Source organism: Bombina bombina, chromosome 4, assembly GCF_027579735.1.
Source record: "Bombina bombina isolate aBomBom1 chromosome 4, aBomBom1.pri, whole genome shotgun sequence".
Taxonomy (NCBI): Eukaryota; Metazoa; Chordata; class Amphibia; order Anura; family Bombinatoridae; genus Bombina; species Bombina bombina.
Window position 1 is genome coordinate 1,016,458,014 of NC_069502.1, and position 19,687 is coordinate 1,016,477,700.

At 39.2% G+C, this 19,687-nt stretch overlaps 1 protein-coding gene across 3 annotated transcripts in view; it reads left to right on the forward strand.

Moving 5' to 3' along the window:
* The window catches only part of APLF (aprataxin and PNKP like factor), a 1,047,939-nt gene that overhangs the window by 711,156 nt on the left and 317,096 nt on the right, over positions 1–19,687 (forward strand). For all 3 annotated transcript variants that reach the window (XM_053712114.1, XM_053712115.1, XM_053712116.1), the window contains one exon: positions 3,564–3,689. In XM_053712114.1, the coding sequence (XP_053568089.1) occupies positions 3,564–3,689 (126 nt within the window). The remainder of the gene's footprint in view (positions 1–3,563; positions 3,690–19,687) is intronic.

Sequence of the window (19,687 nt, forward strand, 5' to 3'; positions counted from 1 at the left end):
TTGGTGGGGCAGATTAGGGGTTAGCAGATTAGGGGTTAATAAATATTATGTAAGTGTCGGCGGTGTTAGGGGCAGCAGATTAGGGGTACATAGGGATAATGTAGGTTGCAGCGGTGTGCTGTCGGCAGATTATGGGTTAAAAAAAATTAATAGAGTGGCGGCGATGTGGGGGGGCCTCGGTTTAGGGGTACATAGGTAGTTTATGGGTGTTAGTGTACTTTAGAGCACAGTAGTTAAGAGCTTTATGAACCGGCGTTAGCCCAGAAAGCTCTTAACTCCTGGCTTTTCTCTGCGGCTGGAGTCTTGTCGTTAGATTTCTAACGCTCACTTCAGCCAAGACTCTAAATACCGGTGTTAGAAAGATCCCATTGAAAATATAGGATACGCAAATGGCGTAGGGGGATCTGCAGTATGGAAAAGTTGCGTCTGGAAAGTGAGCGTTAGACCCTTTCCTGACTGACTCTAAATACCAGCGGGCGGCCAAAACCAGCGTTAGGACCCCCTAACGCTGGTTTTGACGGCTAACGCAGAACTCTTAATCTAAGCGTAAGCTTAATGTAAAAAAAAAAAAGCTAACCGTACCTTTCAAAATAAAAAAACTAACGTTACCAAAAAATAAAAAACCTAACCTTACCTTTTAAAATAAAAAATCTAATCTTAACTGAAAAATAAAATGTCCTAGCATTACAGAAAAAATCCTACCAGTACAGAAAATAAAAAACCTACCATTACAGAAAAAAACAAACAAACAAAGTTACCAAAAATAAAATAAAAAAAAACTGTTATGCCTATTCTAAACCCCTTTTTGGGCAGCAAAATAGCTAAATGCCCTTCTAAGGGCAATGCCCAGCCAAATGCCCTTTTTTTTTAGGTAGCATTTTTTAAGGGGTGGGATGGTTACTTTTAGATTTTTGATGGGTTTTTTTTAGGTAAGGTTAGGTTTTTTATTTTTAAAGGTAAGATTAGCTTTTTTATTTTTAAAGTTAAGATTAGGTTTGTTTGTTTTTGAGGTAACTTAAGGGGGTTTAGTCGGTTTAGATGTAAGTGGGCATTTAACAGTGGAGTTTGTGGAGGTTTAGGGATTAATAGTGTAGTGGGGACTTTGGGACAGGCTATGGATTAATAGTGTAGTGGTGACTTTGCAGTGCTATGCGGTGGGTTAGGGGTTATTAGAGTAGGCGGCTTATGGCGATTCTCGCAAGTATTGGTGTTAGGTTTGTTCGACTTTTCACTCTCCATTGAAGTCTGTGGGAGAGTACTTTGGCGCGGTCATGATATTCTAGCTTCTGTTTGTTGCGTGCGTCAGGTTAGCAACTTGTAATACCGCTCCACTCTTAATCTAGTCCACCATGGGTTATTAAAGTACCTAAAAAAGTGCTGCTACACCCACATAAACTAAGAAAAAATACTTCATGGTGTGCACTAATTTGTACCTCTAATGATGTTGCTGGAAATATTTAAAGTTATAAAGTGTAATCTTATTATTATTATTATTATTTTTTTTTAAATAAAGCCGAATGTGCCTTTTTGAAGATTTGCTAAACAACATTGTACTGTAAGAAAATTAAATAAATAAAAAAATACTTCTTTATAAAACCTAAAACTTTTATTTTAGTGTATTTGCCCAGTGAGCTTGAATACTAAACTGATTGATTATCAATTGAGCCTAAAGTCTCACCCACATATACATCTGATACTATATCACTGTTTATGGGCTAGATTACGAGTGACGCATTAACTGTTGCACGCAAGCAAAAAGTTGTTTATCTTGGCTCTTTCCGCGCGTCGGAAGTAGAGTGGTATTAAGAGTTGAAAGTAAATGCATTTGCTTGAGCACAATTTAATTTAACACGTGTTTCATTAGCAAGACCTCAGAGCTCTAGTTAACTGTTTTGTGAGACAAAAAAGTTGCACAAAAATCAGAACAACACTATCTAATAACAATCATTTAAAAAATAAAAAGCTCAACAAAGTTATAAGGGCTCAAAGATATGAGGTCTGCAAAGGCTTTAACATAGAGATACATACACATGCATGTGTCTCTCTCTCTATATGTAAATAAGTTCATATGTGTGTACATATGTATTTGTGTATATATTTATTTACATGTATATCTACACATATAAACGCATAATTGTATGTATAGACATATTTATAAGTTAAGTGCACTGGAGCCCATTCAGTCAAGTAGATGAAAACATGTAAAAGCATATTTATTCAGTATTCATATATAATAAATTGTTATACTGTGTATTTACTGTGAATATTTCACATTCCAATGTTCTTCACGTAGGGGAAAGTAGTAGTTTTAAACATAAATATATAGAAAGAAGCACACTCACAGGAACGAACAACCAGCTCAATACCATTGTTAGCTTGTTCTCTGGTGATTTACCACCTGGGTGCAGCTTCTTTTTAGCCCAGTAATGCTTTTCACAGAGTAGAACTTTCCTGTAGTATATCAGTCTGATACGCCTATTATAGTCAGTCCAGCGCCGAAATACCAGACGTGGACTCCTTGCTCAGTGTGCTTAGAGGAATATGGCTACACCTCAATGACGAGACCCAATAAAGGCCAAAACGATCGTCTGGGGTTGCTATGTTCCTTGTTCGCCGTAGAACAGGCTAACAATGGTATTGAGCCAGTTGTTCATTCCTGTGAGTGCACTTCTCTCTGTGTGTATTTAGTCTCCCTATGGGAAAAATGGGCAACCAGACGTGGACTCCTTGCTCAGTGTGCTTAGAGGAATATGGCTACACCTCACTGACGAGGCCCAATGAAGGTCGTAACGATCGTCTGGGGTTGCTGTGTTCCTTGTTCGGAGAGGAATTGTCTGGTGTTTCTGTGCTGGACCTATTAGTGCACTTCTTCCTGTATGTATATATATTGTGTATATATATATATATATATATATATATATATATACATACAAAACACGGAAGGGGACTGCACTCTCAGGCTGGACTGGGTACACAACCTATGACCCTGCAACGTGCTCAGCCCTGGGTGCTCAATAGCACTCTCAGGAAGCTGTGCTGTCCCAGGCAGTGAACCCTAGACAAGTCTGGGTGCAAGGCCCATAGGGCAAATTACTTAAAAAATGAATACAACAGCCCACGTACCACGTCAAGGTCTCTCCCTGTTGTATTCATTTATGAGGCTAACTGCTTTCCAGGAGATTTTTATTCATCTTTAACAAGCATATTAACCTCTGGCCTTTCACAAAACAGTCTATAAATTAGCCTAGAGAGTTTTTTTTTATTTACTATTATTATTATTTTATTGTATCCCCTTATATATTTAAACAAATGATTGAAGCACATAACGTTAAACAAAATGACAATTTGTAAGCAAGAGGATATTGTTTTGTTAATATTACTTATGCATCCTTAATTTACTGTATAATATATTTTAAATTATTTTTTTTATTTTTTTTTCCATTTTGTTTCCTTTTGTATAACATGTTACAGATTTAAAATATAGAGCTCAAAAATAATTCATCTTTGTTCCTCTTTCAAAATATTGCATAAAAGAAAAGATGCATTTTGTTTTCCCTTTCTAGGAAGAACCCAGTTCATTTTCAGGAGTTCTGTCACCCGGGAGACAGTGATTATTGTGAAGCTGAGAATGGAAGTCAAGATGACAGTGACGATAGGCCAGAATGTCCATATGGAACTGATTGTTATCGGTAAGAACAGCACACCAGTGCACATTTTCCTATGGTCTAAAGAAAAACTCTTATTAGCTGTTCTTACGGTATTCAGAATGTTTGTTCAATTCGTACATCTAGATCTATTTTCAAAAACATATATGTGAATTTGATACTAATAGTTTAAAGCCTCTATTTTTAATTTGTAATGAATAATTCATCTGTTTCAATGCAAGAACATTATTTCTTAAAGGGACACTGAACCCAAATGTTTTCTTTCGTGATTCAGATAGAGCATGACATTTTAAGCAACTTTCTAATTTACTCCTATTATCAAATTTTCTTTATTCTCTTGGTATCTGTATTTGAAATGCAAGAATGTAAGTTTAGATGCCGGTCCATTTTTGGTGAAAAACCTGGGTTGTCCTTGCTGATTGGTGGATAAATTCATCCACCAATAAAAAAGTGCTGTCCAGAGTACTGAACCAAGAAAAAAGCTTAGATGCCTTCTTTTTCAAATAAAGGTAGCAAGAGAAAGAAGAAAATTTGGTCATAGGTGTAAATTAGAAAGTTGCTTACAATTGCATGCTCTATCTGAATCACAAAAGAAAAAAATTGGGTTCAGTGTCCCTTTAAGGAAACCTAAATGTACAAATGTAAAAAGAATTTCCATTTAAAAAGCACTTTTGAATGATACAATAGCTTTTAGTTTCCTGGTTATTTATCTATAATACATTTATTTTCTGTCTTGCCATTTGTTATTGTTTATGTTAGATATAGGTTCTCAATACTATACACACTTAGGGGCTGAATTATCAAGCTCAGAATGGAGCTTGATGCCCCTGTTTCGAAGGCTTGTCGGCAACAGCAGTTATGAAGCAGTGGTCTAAAGACCGCTGCTCCATAACTGGTCCGCTGCCTCTGAGGCTGAGCAGGGGTAATCCGCCCTACCCTATACAATCGGGCTGATTGACACCCCCTACTAGCGGCCAATTGGCCGCAAATCTGCAGGGGGAGCATTGCACAAGCAGTTCTGGTGAACTGCTTGTGCAATGTTAAATTCCGACAGTGTATGCATTCAGCGATGTCTGACGGACATGTTACGATACAGCGTATCATGTCGGACAGACATTGATCAATCGACCCCATAGAGTGTATCAAGATTGATTAATAGTGAAAAAAGTATAGAAAAGGCATGGGAAATTTATTTTTGTTATTTTGAACATTCATAAATTTAATTGAAGCATCCGTATGTTATTAAATGTTTTATTCCATATCCTAAATGTATGAGAATTTCAATGCTGAATGGATATTGAGGATCACATTTCAAAACTAGTTATTAGCATAGAGTTCCCCAAAATGTTTGTATCAAATCATTCTTATTGTAAGCTATTTTATACCTAGTTAACCCTTTGTGCAGCGTATGCACTTTCACTATATTATATGTGCCAGGACTTTAAGTGTTTTTATTGAAGCTTAAAATAAAAAGTTGGCTTTAAGAAATAGAGATGATACTGTTTCCAAAATATCATGAATTATAGAATTGGGTTATTAATATGTTGGAATGTAATGGATTGAGAATTGCATTAAATAAATCTTTATAGTAATTCAAAGACTTTAATTTCTTAGAAGCTCATTTTGATTTCTCTTACCTCAACCCTCCAGTTTTGGCATATTTGTTCATTATGTTTTCTTTTTCTGATATATTCACACAGATTGTGGATGTGTTATAATTATTACTTTATTATCCATTTTTACTCAATCTCTAAGGTAATATTGTGTTCTATTGCACTCTAGGAAGAAAGCTTTATATGTTTCTATCTTGACTGTGCCTATGTGCTTTTATCTCTGCATTGTATACATCAATGAAAAGGCCCTACTAACGTTGAATCCCACAATTCAGCATTATTGTAGTTTTCTGATCTTTGGATTTGATTTGTCATATTTGCCTTTCGATCCCTAGGCTTTAGGCTGGTTCAGAGCTAAGATGTTGTTATTTGTTTTCCTTCAACATAGAGCTCTTTTTGTCTTTGTATTTATTTACTGGTTTGTATCTCAGCTTTATGTTAGAACTCAGCATGGCCTGGACGCCTTCTGTTCGACATACTTTTTATTTTGTACTATTTTCCCCAACTGTGATCCTCTCTTACTGTTCTCCCTTTTGCTACTACAGTATCATATAGTGAGAACTGCCTTTAGAAGGTAGTAATGCAATTTGGTCTTGTCCTAATAGTATACTCATTCTGTGAGGTTTGGGGTGAGTGGAACTCAATATGCAGGAATACATGTACAGGAAACCAAAAGTCTTTTAAAAAGCTTCAATAAAGCAAGATAAACAAAAGTTAGAATTAATATCAAGGGTAAAACAAGAGCAGAATCCAGGAGCAGGCCAAAGGTTGGGACCATACCACCAGTCCAGGAACTAGGTACCAAGGGGCAAACAAGAGCAGAGTCCAGGAACAGGCCAAAGGTCAAGTACTGTGAGATCAGTCCAAGACAGAAGCAATGTCTAGCATTTATAAGTGGACAGGCTGACACAGGATACCAGATAGATGCAGTAGATAAAACAGGATTCAGATAAGCCCCTACTTGTGACTACAGGAGACTCAGCAGACACAGGATACCCTGTGGGTACTGTCCATGAGGCTGTCAGGGGATACCAGGTAGGTGCATTGGGTACAGCAGAATTTAGTTAAGCTGCCACTGGTAGAGCAAGCACAGTAGGCTCATCAGGCACAGGATACCCAGCAGATACTGTTGGTGATACCAGGTAGGTGCAGCGGTTAAGCAGGATTCAGGTAATCTGCCACTGGTACAGTAAGAACAGGAGACTTGGCAGGCACAGTATACTAAGCGGGTACTGTTGGTTAGGCTGCCACAGGATATCACGTAGGTGCAGCAAATACAGCAGCATTCAAGTAAGCTGCCACTGGTACAGCAAGGACAGGATACTCAGCAAGCACATGATACTCAGGGATATATAAAGGAAAAATAAAGCTAGTGACATGGTCACGTGTGTCCCATCAAGATCTTTAATTTGAAAACTGAGTAATTTTAGTGATTTAAGGGAATCTTTAACATATTTATTGGAACAAAGTTTTCTTAAAAAATAAATAAAAAGACAGCATTTTTAATAAGCATAAAGCTTAACATATATCACATGGAGATAAAAGTAAATCCAAACAATATGTGTTCAATAAAAACATATTAGGAGAAGTAAGACAAAGACAAATAAGGCATTTAAGTTATTTAATGAGAATATTGCTAAATGGCAGTCATAAAGACTAAAATAGAAAAAAAAAATCTAATTCTAAGGGAACTTCGCTCTGTAACTTCATGACCTATACTCTTATTTCTTAAAGATTTAGCCTCTTTACCGTGGGATGGTATCACAGAGTATAGAGCTAATATAGTGTCACTGTAAAGACAGAAACTAGAGCTCATCTAGTGATCTATTAACCAGTAAGTAAGTCTGACAACAGTGGTGGGGAAGCTACTAGAAAGGATTATAAGCAATTATATTGCACAGTAAATTCATGAAAAAAACATAGAACACAATAAAAAAAAAGTAGTGTTCATTGCCAGGCAGCAGCATCTAAGGCAAAAAATATATTGGCATGTGTTAAAAGGAACATAGGTTCAAGGGAAGAAAGTGTAATTGTTCCTCTAAATAAATACATTATTTGCCTGAGGAGGTAGTGATTGCCAATACAGTACATACATTTAATGGGTTTAGATAGATGTAAATTAAGAGCCCACAGTTATGATTGCTTGTGTTAATGGGAAGGCTTTTTAAACTTATTTCTCTCTGTTCTTGTGGCAGGTTCTTTATTATAAAAACAAGGTTGAAAGAGGATCTGTATAGGTTGAACTTGATAAAACATTTTGTCTACTTCCATATTGACTACTTTAGTCTATTACTGTGTGTTGTAACCAGTGCTTTTTTGTAAAAGAAAAGGTGCCGGTACTCAATAATTATTGATTGATCAATTCTGCTCAGTAACTTAAAAAAAATAAAGGGACAACATTATTTCTCCAACATAGGTGTGTCCGGTCCACGGCGTCATCCTTACTTGTGGGATATTCTCTTCCCCAACAGGAAATGGCAAAGAGCCCAGCAAAGCTGGTCACATGATCCCTCCTAGGCTCCGCCTACCCCAGTCATTCTCTTTGCCGTTGTACAGGCAACATCTCCACGGAGATGGCTTAGAGTTTTTTAGTGTTTAACTGTAGTTTTTATTATTCAATCAAGAGTTTGTTATTTTGAAATAGTGCTGGTATGTACTATTTACTCAGAAACAGAAAAGAGATGAAGATTTCTGTTTGTATGAGGAAAATGATTTTAGCAACCGTCACTAAAATCCATGGCTGTTCCACACAGGACTGTTGAGAGCAATTAACTTCAGTTGGGGGAACAGTGAGCAGTCTCTTGCTGCTTGAGGTATGACACATTCTAACAAGACGATGTAATGCTGGAAGCTGTCATTTTCCCTCTGGGATCCGGTAAGCCATGTTTATTACGATTGTAAATAAGGGCTTCAAAAAGGGCTTATTAAGACTGTAGACTTTTTTTGGGCTAAATCGATTGATTATTAACACATATTTAGCCTTGAGGAATCATTTTATCTGGGATAATAATATCGGCAGGCACTGTTTTAGACACCTTATTCTTTAGGGGCTTTCCCAAAGCATAGGCAGAGCCTCATTTTCGCGCCGGTGTTGCGCACTTGTTTTTGAGAGGCATGGCATGCAGTCGCATGTGAGAGGAGCTCTGATACTTAGAAAAGACTTTCTGAAGGCGTCATTTGGTATCGTATTCCCCTTGGGGCTTGGTTGGGTCTCAGCAAAGCAGATACCAGGGACTGTAAAGGGGTTAAAGTTCAAAACGGCTCCGGTTCCGTTATTTTAAGGGTTAAAGCTTCCAAATTTGGTGTGCAATACTTTTAAGGCTTTAAGACACTGTGGTGAAAATTTGGTAAATTTTGAACAATTCCTTCATGTTTTTTCGCATTTGCAGTAATAAAGTGTGTTCAGTTTAAAATTTAAAGTGACAGTAACGGTTTTATTTTAAAACGTTTTTTGTACTTGTTATCAAGTTTATGCCTGTTTAACATGTCTGAACTACCAGATAGACTGTGTTCTGAATGTGGGGAAGCCAGAATTCCTATTCATTTAAATAAATGTGATTTATGTGACAATGACAATGATGCCCAAGATGATTCCTCAAGTGAGGGGAGTAAGCATGGTACTGCATCATTCCCTCCTTCGTCTACACGAGTCTTGCCCACTCAGGAGGCCCCTAGTACATCTAGCGCGCCAATACTCCTTACTATGCAACAATTAACGGCTGTAATGGATAATTCTGTCAAAAACATTTTAGCCAAAATGAACACTTATCAGCGTAAGCGCGACTGCTCTGTTTTAGATACTGAAGAGCATGACGACGCTGATATTAATATTTCTGAAGGGCCCCTAACTCAGTCTGATGGGGCCAGGGAGGTTTTGTCTGAGGGAGAAATTACTGATTCAGGGAACATTTCTCAACAAGCTGAACCTGATGTGATTGCATTTAAATTTAAGTTGGAACATCTCCGCATTCTGCTTAAGGAGGTATTATCCACTCTGGATGATTGTGACAAGTTGGTCATCCCAGAGAAACTATGTAAAATGGACAAGTTCCTAGAGGTGCCGGGGCTCCCAGAAGCTTTTCCTATACCCAAGCGGGTGGCGGACATTGTTAATAAAGAATGGGAAAGGCCCGGTATTCCTTTCGTCCCTCCCCCCATATTTAAAAAATTATTTCCTATGGTCGACCCCAGAAAGGACTTATGGCAGACAGTCCCCAAGGTCGAGGGAGCGGTTTCCACTTTAAACAAACGCACCACTATACCCATAGAGGATAGTTGTGCTTTCAAAGATCCTATGGATAAAAAATTAGAAGGTTAGCTTAAAAAGATGTTTGTTCAGCAGGGTTACCTTCTACAACCAATTTCATGCATTGTCCCTGTCGCTACAGCCGCATGTTTCTGGTTCGATGAGCTGATAAAGGCGGTCGACAGTGATTCTCCTCCTTCTGAGGAGATTATGGACAGAATCAATGCTCTCAAATTGGCTAATTCTTTCACCCTAGACGCCACTTTGCAATTGGCTAGGTTAGCGGCTAAGAATTCTGGGTTTGCTTGTGGCGCGCAGAGCGCTTTGGTTGAAATCTTGGTCGGCTGATGCGTCTTCCAAGAACAAGCTACTTAACATTCCTTTCAAGGGGAAAACGCTGTTTGGCCCTGACTTGAAAGAGATTATCTCGGATATCACTGGGGGTAAGGGCCACGCCCTTCCTCAGGATCGGCCTTTCAAGGCAAAAAATAAACCTAATTTTCGTCCCTTTCGTAGAAACGGACCAGCCCAAAGTGCTACGTCCTCTAAGCAAGAGGGTAATACTTCTCAAGCCAAGCCAGCTTGGAGACCAATGCAAGGCTGGAACAAGGGAAAGCAGGCCAAGAAACCTGCCACTGCTACCAATACAGCATGAAATGTTGGCCCCCGATCCGGGACCGGATCTGGTGGGGGGCAGACTCTCTCTCTTCGCTCAGGCTTGGGCAAGAGATGTTCTGGATCCTTGGGCCCTAGAAATAGTCTCCCAAGGTTATCTTCTGGAATTCAAGGGACTTCCCCCAAGGGGGAGGTTCCACAGGTCTCAGTTGTCTTCAGACCACATAAAAAGACAGGCATTCTTACATTGTGTAGAAGACCTGTTAGAAATGGGAGTGATTCATCCCGTTCCATTAAGAGAACAAGGGATGGGGTTCTACTCCAATCTGTTTATAGTTCCCAAAAAAGAGGGAACGTTCAGACCAATCTTAGATTTCAAGATCTTAAACAAGTTTCTCAAGGTTCCATCGTTCAAGATGGAAACCATTCGAACTATTCTTCCTTCCATCCAGGAAGGTCAATTCATGACCACGGTGGATTTAAAGGATGCGTATCTACATATTCCTATCCACAAGGAACATCATCGGTTCCTGAGGTTCGCATTCCTGGACAAACATTACCAGTTCGTGGCGCTTCCTTTCGGATTAGCCACTGCTCCAAGGATTGTCACAAAGGTACTAGGGTCCCTTCTAGCTGTGCTAAGACCAAGGGGCATTGCTGTAGTACCTTACTTGGACGACATTCTGATTCAAGCGTCGTCCCTTCCTCAAGCAAAGGCTCACACGGACATTGTCCTGGCCTTTCTCAGATCTCACGGATGGAAAGTGAACGTGGAAAAGAGTTCTCTATCTCCGTCAACAAGGGTTCCCTTCTTGGGAACAATAATAGACTCCTTAGAAATGAGGATTTTTCTGACAGAGGCCAGAAAAACAAAACTTCTAGACTCTTGTCGGATACTCCATTCCGTTCCTCTTCCTTCCATAGCTCAGTGCATGGAAGTGATCGGGTTGATGGTAGCGGCAATGGACATAGTTCCTTTTGCACGCATTCATCTAAGACCATTACAACTGTGCATGCTCAGTCAGTGGAATGGGGACTATACAGACTTGTCTCCGAAGATACAAGTAAATCAGAGGACCAGAGACTCACTCCGTTGGTGGCTGTCCCTGGACAACCTGTCACGAGGGATGACATTCCGCAGACCAGAGTGGGTCATTGTCACGACCGACGCCAGTCTGATGGGCTGGGGCGCGGTCTGGGGATCCCTGAAAGCTCAGGGTCTTTGGTCTCGGGAAGAATCTCTTCTACCGATAAATATTCTGGAACTGAGAGCGATATTCAATGCTCTCAAGGCTTGGCCTCAGCTAGCGAGGGCCAAGTTCATACGGTTTCAATCAGACAACATGACAACTGTTGCGTACATCAACCATCAGGGGGGAACAAGGAGTTCCCTGGCGATGGAAGAAGTGACCAAAATCATTCTATGGGCGGAGTCTCACTCCTGCCACCTGTCTGCTATCCACATCCCAGGAGTGGAAAATTGGGAAGCGGATTTTCTGAGTCGTCAGACATTGCATCCGGGGGAGTGGGAACTCCATCCGGAAATCTTTGCCCAAGTCACTCAGCTGTGGGGCATTCCAGACATGGATCTGATGGCCTCTCGTCAGAACTTCAAAGTTCCTTGCTACGGGTCCAGATCCAGGGATCCCAAGGCGGCTCTAGTGGATGCACTAGTAGCACCTTGGACCTTCAAACTAGCTTATGTGTTCCCGCCGTTTCCTCTCATCCCCAGGCTGGTAGCCAGGATCAATCAGGAGAGGGCGTCGGTGATCTTGATAGCTCCTGCGTGGCCACGCAGGACTTGGTACGCAGATCTGGTGAATATGTCATCGGCTCCTCCTTGGAAGCTACCTTTGAGACGAGACCTTCTTGTTCAGGGTCCGTTCGAACATCCGAATCTGGTTTCACTCCAGCTGACTGCTTGGAGATTGAACGCTTGATCTTATCGAAGCGAGGATTCTCAGATTCTGTTATCGATACTCTTGTTCAGGCCAGAAAGCCTGTAACTAGAAAGATTTACCACAAAATTTGGAAAAAATATATCTGTTGGTGTGAATCTAAAGGATTCCCTTGGGACAAGGTTAAGATTCCTAGGATTCTATCCTTCCTTCAAGAAGGATTGGAAAAAGGATTATCTGCAAGTTCCCTGAAGGGACAGATTTCTGCCTTGTCTGTGTTACTTCACAAAAAGCTGGCCGCTGTGCCAGATGTTCAAGCCTTTGTTCAGGCTCTGGTTAGAATTAAGCCTGTTTACAAACCTTTGACTCCTCCTTGGAGTCTCAATTTAGTTCTTTCAGTTCTTCAGGGGGTTCCGTTTGAACCCTTGCATTCCGTTGATATTAAGTTATTATCTTGGAAAGTTTTGTTTTTAGTTGCAATTTCTTCTGCTAGAAGAGTTTCAGAATTATCTGCTCTGCAGTGTTCTCCTCCTTATCTGGTGTTCCATGCAGATAAGGTGGTTTTACGTACTAAACCTGGTTTTCTTCCAAAAGTTGTTTCTAACAAAAACATTAACCAGGAGATTATCGTACCTTCTCTGTGTCCGAAACCAGTTTCAAAGAAGGAACGTTTGTTGCACAATTTGGATGTTGTTCGCGCTCTAAAATTCTATTTAGATGCTACAAAGGATTTTAGACAAACATCTTCCTTGTTTGTTGTTTATTCTGGTAAAAGGAGAGGTCAAAAAGCAACTTCTACCTCTCTCTCTTTTTGGATTAAAAGCATCATCAGATTGGCTTACGAGACTGCCGGACGGCAGCCTCCCGAAAGAATCACAGCTCATTCCACTAGGGCTGTGGCTTCCACATGGGCCTTCAAGAACGAGGCTTCTGTTGATCAGATATGTAGGGCAGCGACTTGGTCTTCACTGCACACTTTTACCAAATTTTACAAGTTTGATACTTTTGCTTCTTCTGAGGCTATTTTTGGGAGAAAGGTTTTGCAAGCCGTGGTGCCTTCCATTTAGGTGACCTGATTTGCTCCCTCCCTTCATCCGTGTCCTAAAGCTTTGGTATTGGTTCCCACAAGTAAGGATGACGCCGTGGACCGGACACACCTATGTTGGAGAAAACAGAATTTATGTTTACCTGATAAATTACTTTCTCCAACGGTGTGTCCGGTCCACGGCCCGCCCTGGTTTTTTTAATCAGGTCTGATAATTTCTTTTCTTTAACTACAGTCACCACGGTACCATATGGTTTCTCCTATGCAAATATTCCTCCTTAACGTCGGTCGAATGACTGGGGTAGGCGGAGCCTAGGAGGGATCATGTGACCAGCTTTGCTGGGCTCTTTGCCATTTCCTGTTGGGGAAGAGAATATCCCACAAGTAAGGATGACGCCGTGGACCGGACACACCGTTGGAGAAAGTAATTTATCAGGTAAACATAAATTCTGTTTTACACTGTTTTTTTTTTTTTTTTTTTTTAACTTTATTTATAATCCAGATTCATCACAATATGGAAATCACAATATCCAATACATCATAATTTACATTTGTATGATACAGAAAGGGAATTTGACAACCCTCATCCCCCTTTATTTACACTGTTTGATGTATTCTACAGCCCCCTCTTATGAATACTAGAGTATTTAAATGATGATTACAAATATTACCTGTTATGAGTTGGCAGAGCTGGGGGTACTCAGTACCGGTGAGTACCCCCACAAAAAAGCTCTGGTTGTAACCATGAACATTCTAGTATTCTTGTTTCATAAATATATGCAGCCAGTTGCACAGAAGAAATGTGAACAATTTTAAAAAAAAAGTTATTTTGTACTAAGAAAATGTACACATTTGGACCACTACATGTCACTCTTTATGTATAGCGATTGTATGTGAGTAGTAAAGGGTTAACAATTGATGAAGTACACCTGTGGTGATGGGTGTAAAACAGTGGAGTTAATAATGTGATATGATTAATCCCTTGCTGACAGTAGGATGTTCCATGCCATCCTAACTGTGCTGGGCTTTAGCGCCGTTAGGAAGGCAAGGAACGTGCTAGCCAACTGAAGGTCAGGGCACTATGTAAATGGGATTGATGCCGGGAGGGAGTACCTAGCATCTTAGGCACGCCCCCTGACCCGATACCATCATTGAAATCTCACAATCGTGATTTCAATTTGTTTACATTAAAATGTTCCGATATAGACAAATTAGGCCCATCATAAAAGGGTTAAGCACAAGTGAGCCCTAAATGTCATGTTTTGTGCATCCTGGGACCAATAAATCTATATCTATAAAGATATCACTATTTGATGGTGCTGCTGTCTTTATATGGAATTTGTATATTAATGGCTGTACTGTTTTAATTTCTTGGTAAAATAATTATTTTGGGCAGTTTTCTAACTAGACGATAGCACAGATACTTGGTTAGTTCTAAAAACTGTGAATTTGTGTCTGCAGATAACATACCTCTTCTTCACAACTAAAATAAACATACAGAAATTGTTTAAATTGTTACTCCTTTTTACCTCTATTAAATTTGCTTTCTACTCTTGATATCCCTTGTTGAAATAGCAGCAGTGCACTACTGGGAGCTAGCTGAACAAATTTGGTGAGCCAATGATATGAAGCAAATATGTGCAGCCACCAATCAGCCAATTTATGCTTTTCAACAAAGGATTCAAAAAACAAAGCAAATTAAATAACAAAAGTAAATTGAAAAGGTATTTATAATTGCATGTTTTGTGTTTTTCTTTTTTTAAGGGATAGGAATGTCAAAATTTAAATATGCAGGGGTGAATTTCAATGAGAAATAAAGGCATTTTTGCAATGTATTATTGCAATACTGTGGCATACACGCATATTCCATGCACAAGTATTCAAACACCATACTTTCTCAGAGAGTCAGTGGTGGCTTGTTTGACACAAATGATGTCTTCACAGAAGCTATACACACCATCTTTAGCAACCTGAGCTTGAATACCGGTGCACAGGCGCTCGTAGGATATGTGTGTGCTACAGAAAAAAAGTTATAACATTTACTGGAATCATTTTTGCCATCGGAAGCATATTGCAAACATGATTCTTTTCCCTATTGAAATGCCTTTATGCACATTCCAATTTGACCTTTCTAGCCCTTTAACCCCTTAACGACCGAGGACGTGCAGGGTTACGTCCTCAAAAAAAAGGCAGTTAAAGCCTGAGGATGTACCCTGCACGTCCTCGGTGTGGAAAGCAGCTGGAAGCGATCCTGCTTGCTTCCAGCTGCTTTCCGGTTATTGCAGTGATGCCTCGATATGGAGGCATCCTGCAATAACTCTAGATGGCCATCCGATGCAGAGAGAGCCACTCCGTGGCCCTCTCTGCACCGGACATCGATGGCCGGTATCGTTGGTGGGTGGGAGCCGACTTGGGAGGCGGGTGGGCGGCCATCGATGGGCCGGGTAATGTAGAGGGGGGCGGGATCGGGGGCAGGGCCGATGGGGGCGCGCACGGGCGCGCACGCGTGCACGGGGGGCGGCGGGCGGGCGCGTGCACGGGGCGGGAGCGGGTGGGAACGCTACACTACAGAAAATCAAAGTTTGAAAAGTTTGAGAAAGGGGTATTTTAATTTAAAAAATATATAAATCGAATGTATCTAGGAGGGGGTGGGGGGTTGGTCTTTGGTGGGGCAGGGAGCTACACTACAGAAAAGGGGAAAAAAAGAAAAAATATAAGCAATTTTATTCTAAACTGGGTACTGGCAGACAGCTGCCAGTACCCAAGATGGCGGCCATTAAGACAGAGGGGGAGAGTTAGAGAGCTGTTTGGTGGGGGATCAGTCAGGTTGGGGGCTAAAGGGGGGTCCTACAGAGCAGCATATGTAAATATGCCTTTTCTTTTAAAAAAAAAAGCCCAAATATAGCTTTTATTTTAGTACTGGCAGAGTTTCTGCCAGTACTTAAGATGGCGGGGACAATTGTGGGGTGGGGGAGGGAAGAGAGCTGTTTGGGAGGGATCAGGGGGTCTGATGTTTCAGGTGGGAGGCTAAGCTCTACACTAAAGCTAAAATTAACCCTGCAAGCTCCCTACAAGCTACCTAATTAACCCCTTCACTGCTAGCCATAATACGTGTGATGCGCATTTAGCGGCCTAAGTACCAAAAAGCAACGCCAAAGCCATATGTGTCTGCTATTTCTGAACAAAGGGGATCACAGAGAAAAATTTACAACCATTTATGCCATAATTGCACAAGCTGTTTGTAAATAATTTCAGTGAGAAACAAAAAGTTTGTGAAAAAGGGAACTTTTTTTTTTATTTGATCGCATTTGGCGGTGAAATGGTGGCATGTAATATACCAAAATGGGCCTAGATCAATACTTTGGGTTGTCTGCTACACTAGACTAAAGCTAAAATTAACCCTACAAGCTCCCTACAAGCTCCCTAATTAACCCCTGCACTGCTGGGCATAATACACGTGTGGTGCGCAGCGGCATTTAGCGGCCTTCTAATTACCAAAAAGCAATGCCAAAGCCATATATGTCTGCTATTTTTGAACAAAGGGGATCCCAGAGAAAATTTTACAACCATTTATGCCATAATTGCACAAGCTGTTTGTAAATAATTTCAGTGAGAAACCGAAAGTTTGTGAAAAAGTGAACGATTTTTTGTATTTGATCGCATTTGGCGGTGAAATGGTGGCATGAAATATACCAAAATTGGCCTAGATCAATACTTTGGGATGTCTTCTAAAAAAAATATATATACATGTCAAGGGATATTCAGGGATTCCTGAAAGATATCAGTGTCCCAATGTAACTAGCGCTAATCTTGAATAAAATGGTTTGGAAATAGCAAAGTGCTACTTGTATTTATGGCCCTATAACTTGTAAAAAAAGCAAAGAACATGTAAATATTGGGTATTTCTAAACTCAGGACAAAATTTAGAAAATATTTAGCATGGGTGTTTTTTGGTGGTTGTAGATGTGTAACAGATTTTGGGGGTCAAAGTTAGAAAAAGTGTGTTTTTTCCACTTTTTTCTCATATTTTATATTTTTTTTTATAATAAATTATAAGATATGATGAAAATAATGGTATCTTTGGAAAGTCCATTTAATGGCGAGAAAAACTGTATATAATATGTGTGGGTACAGTAGATGAGCAAGAGGAAAATTACAGCTAAACACAAACACCGCAAAAATGTAAAAATAGCCTTGGTCCCAAACGGACAGAAAATGGAAAAGTGCTCTGGTCACTAAGGGGTTAAGGTAATGGTTATTTTTCTCCTTACTATAAAGCACAGCAGGACAGTTGTCCAAATATGAAACAATATGAAACTGGAGATATTTCACCTTTCATAATTATTTATTTCTAATGTTATTTAACAAAATCAGTCATTTTCTGATATAACTGTAAAACTAATCTAAAAATGAAACCTTCATCTAGTTGCAAATATTAACACTCTAACCACCAGCAAGAATGAGTCTTTATTTAGAAAACATGATTTAAATTGAGTCTTTCAGACTAGTGATTTCAATCTTAATTCAAATCAAATCCACCCTGCCGTAAACTAAAACTTCCTGATATGTAGGAAAATAGAAACTTTGAACAAAAATTTCTGGATAAAATTTTTTTTTAGATATATTTGGCTGCACGGGGTTATTGTATTTTTATGCAAAGGAGCTGTTTGCTTTAGGGCAATGCCCTACAAATGCATTTTTAATGGCTATTGGTAGTTTTTTTTTAGAATAGGGATTTTTTTTATTTTGGGGTGGATTTTTTAAGGGGTATTAGAATAGGATTTTTATTTTTTGGTCATTTTGTTTGTTATTTTTTGTAAGGGTAGATTTCATAATGTAATTGTTTTAAATATGTTTTAAAGTAATGGTAGTTTTTTTTAGGGTAACTTTAGGTTTTAATTTAATTTTACAGGTAAGTTTTTATTTATTTTAAGTTTGTTAGAATATTTTTTCATTAATATATGTGCATTTTAATTGGACTTAAAGGGACAGTCTAGTCTAAAACAAACTTTCATTATTCAGATAGGACATGTAATTTTTTTTTAAAAAAAGTCCAATTTACTTCTATCACCAATTTTGCTTTGCTCTCTTGGTATTCTTAGTTGAAAGCTAAATGTAGGAGGTTTATATGCTAATTTCTAAGCCCTTGAAGGCCGCCTCTTAGCTCAGGGAATTTTGACAGTTTTTCACCACTAGAGGATGTTAGTTCATGTGTTTCATATAGATAACACTGTGCTTGTGCATGTGGAATTCCTAGTTGCCGGCACTGATTGGCTAAAATGCAAGTCTGTCAAAATAACTGAAATAAAGGGCAGTTTGCAGAGGCTTAGATACAAGATAATCACAGAGGTAAAATGTGTATTAATATAACTGTGTTAATTATGCAAAACTGGGGAATGGGTAATAAAGGGATTATCTATCTTTCAAAACAATAAATATTCTGGTGTAGACTGTCCCTTTAAGTTAAGCGGTGTTAAGTTTGGGGTTTTAGATGTTAATTACTTTGCGTTGAGGGGGATGACGGATTAGGGGTAATAGTTTATTTAGCTTGCGTTTTTGGGGATGACTGTTTAGGGTTATTAGTTTTATTTAGGGTTGGCGGTGTGGGGGGATGGCGGATAAGGGTTATTAGGCTTGGGGTTTATGGTAGGGTGTTAGCTTTTTAAATTTTTTTGCCGTTTTCACGAGTAGGGTGTTTTTTTTTTTTAAACTTTTTATTTCCTCTATTGATTTCTATGACGGAACACATGCACGCCCTAGCGATATTTGCGCTTCTTGGGCTACCGCTAGCGAACAATCAGGATTTTTTCAACTTGCAATACGAGCGGAACCTGAAAAGCGCAAAAAGCATAACACTAGCAGTGTTTTCGCTAGCGCAACATTTATATATACCCCGGCACATGTAATCTAGCCTCCAATTTTTAGCAACTTTCCAATTTACTTCTATTATCAAATTTGCTTCATTCTCTTGTTATCCTTTGCTGTAGGAACTGCATTGTACTACTGGCAGCTAGCTGAGCACATCTAGTTAGCCAATCACAAGATACAAATGTGTGCAGACATCAATTAGCAGATAGATCCCACTAGTGTAGGATATGTGCATATTCTTTTTTCAACAAGGGATAGTAAGAGAACAAATCACATTTAAAAAAAGAAGTGAATTTAAAATGGTCTTAAAATTACATGCTCTATTTGAATCATGCAAGTTTCATGTTGACTTTCCTATCCCTTTAAATGAACAATATTCATCAGCTTCTCAAAATCATTATGTAACTCTGGTCAAGTATTCCTATTCAATCACAAATCAATACTAACATGGCACATGATTTAACTATGTTTTCTCAAGGAAAACAGAATGAATTTTTGTTTTTAGTTATGTAAATCAAACTGTTTGTAAGAATGGGTGAGGTAGATGGTTAAATACTCCAGCAGGTAAACACATTGATCACGACTTTATCTACCTTGAAACCTTTTAAACTTTGTTAATTTAATATTTTAACTGACGTATTTGTTGTCTCTTCCATGACGTGTTGACTTGTTCTTTCACATTCTTGAAACACTTGATTTATCCACTCTGCGACCAGTTGTTAAAGAACAGATTGATA